The sequence below is a fragment of the Pteropus medius genome, unplaced genomic scaffold (assembly GCF_902729225.1).
Source record: "Pteropus medius unplaced genomic scaffold, Ma_sr-lr_union100, whole genome shotgun sequence".
Lineage (NCBI taxonomy): Eukaryota > Metazoa > Chordata > Mammalia > Chiroptera > Pteropodidae > Pteropus > Pteropus medius.
The window spans coordinates 144,032-155,059 of NW_024345601.1; the positions used below are offsets into that span (position 1 = coordinate 144,032).

Consider the following 11,028-nt stretch of genomic DNA (forward strand, 5'->3'; position numbering starts at 1 on the left):
ATGCAGCACCAAGAATAATCTTATTTGGACCCTCATCACCTCCTGAATCTGCTGTCTCTCATTGAGGGGCCCAGTTCAGTCCAAGTCAGCATCCTCTGTGCCTAAAAACCTGCAGTCATTTGCTGAGGGGTCCTCATACTTTTTAGGGTCCATCAGCCCACTCCCCATTCCATAGTGGGAGGTGCTCTGTTTCACCCATGTCTCAGTATGTCATCCCCTTGGTGATTCCCCCTGGATTTAAGAAGCCCCAGATCTCCCCTGTTTAGGCTCACAGGATTCCACCTTCCCTGGACCCTCTTTCTCATTTCTTGGGCTCCAGTCTCACGACCCTTCCTTCGCTCCCTGTGAAGGTCACAAGCCTCCCACTACAGGGCCTTGGTATGTGCTGTTCCCCTCTATGGACATCATTCCCCTTCCTTAGATATTTCCCCTTTAGTTTCTGGCTTCATTGCCATTATTTCCAGAGGAGTTTTCCCAACAGCCCATCCCCTACCAGGTCAGGACCTCTCCTGACACTCTAAGCTTCTCCCTGTGGTACCTATCACAATTGCAACTATTTAATGTGTTCAAATCCATCCACTCTAATAGATTTCAAGGGTCATGAAGGCAGACATTTTCTCCCAGAATCTCAGTGTTTAGCCCAACACACAATAGGGGCTTTGGTTGAATGAATGGATGAATGGGCTGGTCGGCAGACTGGTGGATGGACGGCTGAATGGATGGGTAGGCGGGCAGATGGACGGCTAGGTGGATGGATAGATGATGAACGGATCTCCATAAGCACTAAGGAACACAGGGAATATTCAATGTGTTCTGAGAGAGGGTCCCTGGACTATCTCAAATGTTATTTTAAGAAAGTAAGACATAAGAAACACCTCTGAAAGATTTCCAACTATAATCTGATATGGGAACTTTATGCCTTGGGGGGACTGAAAGCCAGTGAGTTCCTAACCCCGATAAAACCCTAACTCAAATGTGGCAGACACTGGTACCACACCATTGCCCCTTGGAAGTCCCCTATGATTCTCCACCAGAGTATTCCTTCCAGTGGCCTGGGTCCTCACTTTCAGCCCAGAGCACCAAGAAGCTGCTGCCGCCCTTGAGGAGAGAAGCTGGAGGAGAACTACCCCAGCCCCCTCTCCTCAGCTGAGAAGACTGCTATGTGATCCACACCATCTCTCAGGTGTCCCAGAGAGCAGAACTCCAGACACCAGTGTCACCTGCTCTTTCAGTCACTCTGTGTGGGTTCCTCCTTTTCCAATCTCACTCTTCCTCTCAAAATAAACTACTTGCTTCAAATTCTTTTCTTAGGGTCTACTTCTGGGGGACCCCCAACAAAAAATAGCCCCGATGAGCAAAACAGGCTGTGATGCAGAGAAAAAATTCTTGGAGTCCAGGGCCTTTGGTGAATTGTTGTGCAGGAGATGGTCAGCCACCGCCCAGATCCTCATTCCAGGCCCAGAGCTCTGACCCTTCCCGGGAACCCTGAAGTGGGGGAGGCAGGCGTCAAGCCCAGGGTCAGGAGGCCAGAAACATTTTTGTTTTTTCTTTCTGAAGCTTTTTGTGACACCACCGCCTCCCAACACAATGTATTCACTTGTGAAACCCTGAAAACTGCTAAATTTTGCCCAATTTGGTTTAATGTTCTCGATGAGCTTGACTTTTTTTAAACACTCAGACATTCCCACGGCTCAGTTCCTATTTAAAAACTGCCTCTCTATTTAAAGTTCACGATAGGGGGAATAAAAGAAAAAAGACTTCCAAAGCTGAAAGGAACATGAGATAGGCAAAAGAAAAATCCAGTTTGCTTCTAAAAAAGGCTGAAAATTATAACCATTCATGGCCTCATGTCTCAAGTCTGAGGATTTTTTCCCCCTTCTGGTTGTTTGCAAACCAAAGTGGAATTTTATTATGGGTTACTCAGGGAGCTTTTTCAAGTTTCTAGCCCCAAAAAGTATCTTCTCATTCCGTAGCATGCCATTTAAGATCCTTGTGCAGATGAGAGAGAACCAACATAAAGTAGCTAGCTGGTGTCCCAGAGCTGTAAACCTCTTTCCCCGCCTGCCGCCACATTTCCCCAGAGCTTAGTCAGGGGCCCAGAAAAGCTGTCTGGCTCCTTTTATGAACAACAAAACCGTGATGAAGGCAACAGGAGTCAGAAAACTATTCACTGCAGGAAGTCCCGGTATCCGGTGAGAAATAAGAAGTACAACAGCACAGGATGCGCCTTGGATCAGGGGGACGTGAAAAGCCCACAGTCTTTGTGTCTTTCTCTGTGCCAGAGTGTCAGTGTTTGTGCCCTCAGCAGCCCTCGAGCCCAGCTGGGGCAGCCACTGTCACTGTCTGGCTTCCAGCCTCCCAAGGGCGACACAGAGGCCACGATGGCCACTTCCACCAGCCTGCTGCTGCTGCTGCTGCTCCTGAGCCAGCCCTGGGCGGGGACCCGTGCAGAGACAGAGGCAGTGGTGTGCGCGGGGACTGCTTGCTACACGGCCCACTGGGGCAAGCTGAATGCGGCTGAGGCCCAGGTACTCTGCAGCAAGAATGGGGGCAACTTGGCCACGGTGAGAACTGAGAAGGAAGCCCAGCACATCCAAAGAGCACTGGCCCAGCTCCTGCAGCCAGGGGTGCCTCTGGCACCCCGGATGGGCAAGTTTTGGATAGGACTCCAGCGAGAGAAGGGCAAGTGCTTGCAACCCAGCCTGCCGCTGAAGGGCTTCAGCTGGGTAGGCGGTGGGGAGGACACACTTTACGCCAACTGGCACAAGGAGGCCAAGAACTCTTGCATCTCCAGACGCTGTGTGTCCCTGATGCTGGACCTGTCCCTCTCTCCCCTCACCAGCTCGCTTCCCAAGTGGTCTGAGGGCCCCTGTGGGAGCCAAGGCTCTCCTGGAAGCAACATCGAGGGCTTTGTGTGCAAGTTCAGCTTCAAAGGTATGTGCCGGCCCCTGGCCCTGGGGGGCCCAGGCTGGGTAAACTACACCACCCCCTTCCAGGCCACCAGCTCTTCTTTGGAAGCAGTGCCCTTTGCTTCAGTGGCCAATGTGGCCTGTGGGGATGAGGATAAGATTGAGAAGCATTTCTTTCTGTGCAAAGAGAAGGCCACTGATGTGTTTGACTGGGGCAGCTCAGGCCCCCTCTGTGTCAGCTCCGAGTATGGCTGCAACTTCAACAACGGGGGCTGCCAGCAGGACTGCTTCGAGGGGGGAGATGGCTCCTTCCGCTGTGGCTGCCGACCTGGGTACCGGCTGCTGGATGACCTGGTGACCTGTACCTCTCGGAACCCTTGTAGCTCCAACCCCTGCAGAGGGGCAGCCACATGTGTTCCTGGACCCCTCGGGAAAAACTACACGTGTCACTGCCCCCAAGGCTACCAACTAGACTCAACTCACCAAGATTGTGTAGATGTGGATGAGTGCCAGGACTCCCCCTGTGCCCAGGAGTGTGTGAATGCCCCTGGGGGCTTCCGCTGCCAATGCTGGGTGGGCTATGAGCCCAGTGGCCCCGGAGAGGGGGTTTGTCAGGATGTGGATGAGTGTGCCCCAGGCCGCTCGCCCTGTGCTCAGGACTGCACCAACACAGATGGCTCTTTCTACTGCTCCTGCAAGGATGGCTATGTTTTGGCTGAGGAGGACAACACCCAGTGCCAGGACATGGATGAGTGTGAGGGCCCAGAGGGAAGCCCCTGTGACAGCTTATGCTTCAACATGCAAGGGTCCTTCCGCTGCGGCTGCTTGCCAGGCTGGGAGCTGGCCCCTGACGGAGTTTCCTGCATCAAGGGCTCCATGTCCCTGCAACCATCGGCTGGGCCTCCCCAGGGGGAGAACACAGGAGATAGACAGGGGAGGATTGTGCCTTCTGCCACAATGTCAAGTCCAACTGGGGATCTTAAGAGTACCTCCAAGGTGGCGCCCGCCATGAGGAAACCCTCTCTCCCACTGAATGTCTCTGTCACCCTTGTCCCACTCAAGACGCTGGCCCCCAGTGAGCCTCATGGTGTCGGGATGGAACCCAGCAACTATCACCCCACAGCTACCACCAGCCATGAGGAGTCTACGGGTGGGGATTTTATGGTCCAACAAAGGGATGATGGCATCGATGGGCAAAAGCTGCTTTTGTTCTGCATTCTGGGCACTGTGGTGGCCATCTTACTCTTGCTGGCTCTGGCCCTAGGGCTGCTGGTCTACCGCAAGCGGAAAGCCAAGAGGAAAGAGAAGGAGAAAAAGCCCCAGAATGCAGCAGACAGCTACTCCTGGGTTCCAGAGCGAGCTGAGAGCAGGGCCATGGAGAACCAGTACAGGTAAAGAGGCCCGAGGTTTCCAGGGGTGGCAGGAGGGGACAGGAGCAGGGAGATGGGTGGGCAATGACCACAGCACATGCAAGAAGATGGTAGGGGCAGGTGCCGTCTATGCTGGATGGTAAACCCAACCTGACTGTCAACCGGAGTCAATGTGGAAGCTCCCTTAGGGCAGTGTGGGTGCATGTGGGCCTCCCTCAGGGAATAGATATAACCAGCAACGCACAGCAGCTTCCAATGTTGTCATCCTTTGTTTTCCATAGTCTGACACCTGGGATGGACTGCTGAAGGTGAGGTGACCTCAGAGACACTGACAGTTGGCTGCTACCATCTTCAGAGCTTTGTGACCCTCATCAGAAGGCAGGACCCACATCCTTCTGAATGATTGGACTGGAATCTTAACAAACAGTTGTAAATCTTCTCCTTAAAAGCCTGGCAACTTGGAATGTGCAGGTATAGTCTACACGTGTGTGATATTCCTGAAGTTGCGGTGTCATGGCAGGAATTTTGTGAATGTTAACAATTTTCACTCACTCTCTCTTGTCAAATTCAAAGGTGACTAATTTCATTTTTTGCACTGATTCTAAATTACAAGTAAGGTGCTAATAGGTTCCATTTCAGCTGTTTCTCTGCTCACTGGAGTCATTTAAGAAGAAAAGGGGTCTGAAAATTCTAATAAGGACTGAAATGGTTTGTTCCTCTTAGTATAGCAGAGATTAAGCCAATTGTTTAATTATATAAAAGACTCTCTCTCTCTCTCTCTTTTTTGTTGTTGTTGTTGTTGTTATTGTTGTTGAAGGGAACATATTCAGAACTGGAAATATCTTTTTACATTTACATTTATATGTTTTCCTGTAACAAGTCCTGCTGGCTTTGATGTTGGTGAAATCCTCCACAAAGACCAGAAATTCACTTAATTGTTTAGGTAAAAAGGAGGCAGGGAGTTTAGAAATCATGTTTCCTTGTTCTTAAGTTTCTGATAGTTTTGTGTTTGTTTGCCAGCAAAGCCTGAAAAAAAAAATGTGGTAAAAGTTGTATGAAGTGAGTTAAAAGGATTTTTGAAAACAAATTCTAAAGTGCTGTAGAGACAGACCAGGGGTTTGTTCCACAAGCACTTGAATCTAAATTCATCTGTATGTTCTGATGTTACACACTTGACTGTTGATGAGATGAACACTCATAAGGAAGAAAACCAAAGACAATTTTTGTCTGAGTCAGTGTAGCCCCAAGATACCCACCCCCACCCCAGGCTGCCCTGCCTCCACCTCAGGCAGCTCTGGATTTGGGTGTTTTGATTGTAGATGGAGAAAGCACTACAAAGTCTCTTGCTCTGCTTGTTTCTAAAAGACATGTGAGGGAGATGATATGCTGAGTTCTGAAAGCTGTCATCATAAAGCATTTTAGCACAGTTCACAGTCCATACTACATCCTGAGAACTTGATCCTGATGTGTGGCTGTAGCACACAAAAAGTCAGGGATAAGTCATGTGGGATGCTATCCCAGTGCTACTTCAGGAACTTGTGTCCCCTTCTTCTCTTCCTTAAAAAGTGAGGGAGAGAGAGAGAAAGAGAAAATAACTAAAGTCTTTTACAACTGCAAAAACTGCTCAAAGCAATTTTAGTTTACACTCTCATTTTAAAAAGCTCACTTACAAAGACTTTTCCTTAGGATGTGGTTGATAGCTTGCGGTTCTACCTGAGTCATCAGAAAACAGCTAAGATGTTTGGTCGGAATTGTTAGAGCTGCCTGAGTAGCACTGGGAGGCCTCTGGTGACCTGGGGGCTTTCTGAAGCCACCATACAGAAGGACAGAGGGAATGTGTTTCCTTCTGGAGACTAAACTCTGCCTCTCAGAAGGAGGATACCCTATTGTTTCTGGTTTTGCCTTAGAAATGTATCTGTTTTAGAAGTCTTACCTTGGGTAGGAGTAGCATGAGGTGCATAGACTTCACAGTCAATTAAACATCCTTTTGTCAGTTTTTGTCAATACAGTTCATTCTTTTTTTTTTTTTTTTAAGACAATGGAAAACTGAAAAGGGGGTGGTGAAAGAAAATATGGAGATTCTGAGGAGCATAGCAGAGGTTTGGAACTTCTGCCTTTTAAAGTCAATTTTCACTTGGAGTATTGGTGTTTAACACTCAAGGAGATAAAAGCTGTGCCATTGGCCACAAGATCCAACCAGTTGGCCATTCAGATGATTTTAAGACTTGGTCAGATATGTTGCTGACTAGTATCTGCCTTCCTTGAAATAAATACAAAGTCGGCAGCTTTACCCCTATACCTTTACAGCTCTCACCCTTTTCATTTGGGATGGAGGAGCCATCCCTACTGTGGGCTCTGCCCCAAGTGCCCTGTGGCTCTGTGGGCCCTGGACTGGCCGAGGTGGCCAATGTGCCCTCTCATTTGACAGTGTTTGGTTTCTCCTCCATTTCAGCCTCATCGTCTGGTCTCTGTGTTTGAGTTCTTCTGTGGTAGGAACAGGCAGCCTAGTCCCCCACTCCGGGGAGACCACGTGGATTCCCACTGAGGAACCCACAAGGGGTAAAATGGGTTGTTAAATAACAGTTTTTCAGAATCCCCTCCAGCACAGCTGGCCCTCCAAAGGCCAGTGAGATCTCCTGCTCTCAGGACACTGTGCACCAGCAGCGAAGATACCCAACCTACATGACCTCAGGCAGAGGATCTGATGAAAATGAATGGCCTCAAACAGTTGCTTTATTCTCTCATTTAATATCTCTGTAATTCTGTCTGAGGTATTGTAATCTTTGTGTTGAGAAGCTTAGGGCCACAGCAATGGATTAACAAGTGGCCATCAGCCACACGGTCATTGACAAACCTCTTGTTTATTCAGAGGGGCCTCAGATGACTCTGCCATGACATAGCCAGATAAATGGATGGAAGTGAGCATAGGGAGAAGGGGCTCTGCCATGTCAGGTTCCTCAACCATGTCTCTGGGCTGGGCAGGAACAAACCAGGTTCTGCTTGTTCCTGACCTGCCATGCAGCACAATAAGTGGACAATGGGGAGAGAGAGAAGGCTCCGCCTGGCAATAGGCTCTAAAGCAATAGAGACTTTCTTTAGAGTTTTCCAGAGTTCAATGTTCTGGAAGACTCTTGGAAAAACTGTATTTGGGACAAACTCACATCTCCCACCCTCTACCTCCCAAGTCAAATAATTTAAAGGAGAAGGCACCCTTAAACATGCAGCCCACTAGGCTCATTCCTGAATTTTAGGAACATTTCTGTTCTTTTTTCTTGTTTATATTTGGAGAAGCCTGAAGCAGGAGGATAATTTCTCCAGGGAATCTGACGACTGGAGAGAACCGAGGGCGGGGCTATTTCTGAAAATGCCTGAGGAGTGGTGGACTTGGTGAGTGTCCTTTGTAGGATGACCCACCACTGCTCAACACTGTGGCCTCAGGGTAAAAGCAGCCCTTGAGGGTGGCTTGATCATCATCCTGGCGACATTGTGGTGCTATACATCTGCATGGTGTCTTTTCCAGCAGCATTACGTGGCTGAATTAAGCAGTTTCTGAGTTGAGGATGGGAGGACTTGAGGGCTGCAGTCATTGCCAAGCTTTGCAAGGCCATCTCTGGCCCCAGGTTCTATTCAGTGATAGACTAGCAACTCTTGGGAAAGACTCCTCACATCTCCCCATGACCAGGCAAACAAGTTGTAAGGTATAAAAATTAAGTGTGTAGTGTACACTCATGAACATCACACAGGAGGAACTGAGTATGAAACAAATTTCCTTTCTCTTAAACACACATGTATGTTGCCATTCTCTTTCATGTTCTAATCATGAGTAGTTGTCAGAGCATATAGAGATGGTACCTGAGCTAATTGTGTGGTAACACTGAGCAACCTTTAAAGAATATGGATTTGATCATTAGTTACTTTTATTCCAGCTTTCTTTCCCATAAACATTTTTGTGAAAACTAAGAGAAGACACATGAGATTTGACCAAAAAATGTACTAAATTCAAAATAATGCAGTTTTTTAAAGCAAATATAGGAAAGCCTTTTTGTATTATTTTTCTTCTGAGCTTCTCCATTGTCTAGATCAGGAAAACAGGAAAGCATTGCTTTCTAGCAGCTGCAAATGGTGTAATGTCCCTGCATATTTCCATCACCTTAAACAATAGGTTTAGTGTGGGAATCTGAGATATGAGCCCTGAAAACATCTGTTCCGATATGGCTGCAAAATCCACTGCTTAAATCATTGTGGTTTGTGGGGTTTGTTAACCCAAAAAAGAGGACAATAATCAAAATTATCCACATATCTAATAATCATATACTTTATTCCATTTCAGATTCCCAGAACTAATATTCACTGAAGTGCTTTTTTTAAAAAGTGATTTGTGTTTTGGTCTGTTCTTAGAGATAACATCCATCTATTTTAGGAAGAAACTCTGGAATTCCCTTCTTGAATTGTCTCTTTTATCTGTAATGTGGCAAGTGTTTCCTTTCAGTAATTTCATCCCCTGATCCTCTGGGCTGAAACTCTTTTTTATGTATTTGGCTTAAGCTTGAATTAGGTCGTATGTAAGGTCTTGTTGTATTATATTAGCCACAATTTATAAACATCAGTAATCACTTCATGAAAACTATATGAGAATGAAAGTATTTTTAAATATGTGTACTTGAGATTTGTTCCACTAATTCTGGAATCATGGAATTTCTATACAGAGTTTATTTTCATCCTAAGCATGACTGCTTCACAGATTGAGGGGAGGGCACCCTTGAACACTGTACTGCTCCTCAGAACTCTGAGAAACTGAGACACATCTTGGGTCAGCCTCAGGAAGTGGCAGGTTTGTCTATCTTTGCTCTCTGTGTTACGCACCTATTCTAATAAACTATGAAATAAACTTGCTGTCAACTTGTTTTAAAATATTTTATAACAACTCAAAATACGTGTACACTTGTACTCACGATCATTAGATATATCTGTTTTCTTTTTCAAAGAATGCTAAAAGAAGGTACCTTGACTGCCCCATTTCTGCATTTTCGGCTACTGAGGGAACACTAACCCTAGAGCACTAGGTGAGTGCAAGGCACTGCCCTCTTGCCTGCACCATCACCCAGCACTCTGCCCTAGGGAACATGGACATACAGAGGGATTGGACTGCAGTCTGACCAGTGTCCCAGTTGCTGACACCCAGGCTTCATTGAATGCTCCCAGATTTTGCCTTTGGATCCAGTGTTCACTCCTCTGTGCCTCCATCTTCACCATTTAATTCCCTACATCCTTTTAATTGCATGGGTGACAACTGGTACAGGATTAAACATGTCTGATTGGTGTGATGCATAAACACAATTTTCTAATTATCATAGGAGCATTATCACCACTTTGTTGCCAAAGCGTTTTCAGCTTATTTAACTAATTGAACAGGCAGACCAGATTGTTTGTTGTTCAGCGGCATAAATCTCACTGTGACTGGAAGCTGGGGCAGCAGATGGTGGTCAATTCTGAGTCCACCTGCTTTTCAGATTGTGTACTTGCAAGAATAGGACTTAGGTAGGATAAAGTGCTCTGCTGTTAGGCTAATGGACACGACAGAGAGGGTAAACACTCATTACTCAGGGTTAAATAAAGCTGATCCTTTTAGCAGTCTAGTCACTAACAAAATACATTTGGAAATTATATCTTAATATGAACAACTATGGCTGGCCCCCAAAACACACACGCACACACACACACACACACACACACAATACCACACACACACACACACACGGACCAAAAAACATAACACAAACACACACAGAAGAGCACCTATAAATACAAACATATGCACAAACACTGTACACAAACACGAACACACACAGACACACACCCATAAACACACACACACACAATCACACACTATTTTAACATCTTTCTATTTTATTCTGTAAAGACCGAGGCCAGTATTTCCTTCTTAGGAAAAGCTAATGAACAAAAACGCCACATTTTAAGGCTGACTCCTCTTGATGACCTTTGCTATTAGCTAACTGAAATAACTTAAATGCTAGGTAAATCTTTCAAATATGATTCATTAACAAAAAAATCAATTTATTCAGACATATTGTATTGCACAATACAAAGTACATTTGTAACAGATGATATGTAGATTAAAATGTAAGGCTAATGTACATATTTTGTATATTCCATGGCTTTTAACATGAATTGAAAGAGAATATCAAGTCCTTAACTGAGTCAAGTATATTCAGTAAGAGGAGACAGAGATAATAAACCCCAAAACCGAAAGTCTCAGTTCACCTTTGCCTGAATTGTATTTTGACATCACAGCTGTTTAAAAGGAGAAGTTTCCTCATCTTCTTTATATCTCCTAGTGCATCCTTCTCAGAAGACATGAAGGATGGGTAAATAGTGAACAAGTGAAAAAAAGAGGAAAAGAAAGTGAAAGATCCAGGATAACCCATGAGGCCAGCAATCATTCTCTTAGAATATGACTTGACAGAATGCTCTTCACTGGGCTGCATGCACGTGCCCTCTCCTGAGACTCTATGTGCCCACAGACAGAATTTACTACAGCTGTGGCTCTGCACTGAAAGCCATTTGTTGTTTTTTTTTATTTGAGATTTGTCACCATTGACTCGGATGTTATAGTTCTCCCGTATTAAAATTGGTCCAAAGAATTCAACTGTGTGGAATAAAGGAGGGAAGGAAGGAAAGGAGTGAGAGAGGAGAGGAGGGAGGGAAGGAGGAAGAAAGAAGGTGAGTAA

At 46.1% G+C, this 11,028-nt stretch overlaps 1 protein-coding gene across 1 annotated transcript; it reads left to right on the plus strand.

Annotated features, from left to right (window-relative positions):
- The first annotated feature begins 2,141 nt into the window (after nt 1-2,141).
- Nucleotides 2,142-9,167, plus strand: CD93 (CD93 molecule). Its single transcript, XM_039874335.1, has 2 exons — nt 2,142-4,300; nt 4,561-9,167. Exons 1-2 carry the CDS (start codon nt 2,382-2,384, stop codon nt 4,583-4,585), a joined length of 1,944 nt encoding a protein of 647 aa, XP_039730269.1. The 5' UTR covers nt 2,142-2,381; the 3' UTR covers nt 4,586-9,167.
- Nucleotides 9,168-11,028: the final 1,861 nt, after the last annotated feature.

What these genes read in the sequence shown, in the direction of transcription:
- CD93 (XM_039874335.1), top strand. Translation starts at nt 2,382, where the DNA reads ATGGCCACTTCCACCAGCCTGCTGCTGCTGCTGCTGCTCCTGAGCCAG. An exon ending in GCCATGGAGAACCAGTACAG is followed by an intron (nt 4,301 to 4,560) that starts GTAAAGAGGCCC and finishes TGTTTTCCATAG; the next exon opens with TCTGACACCTGGGATGGACT.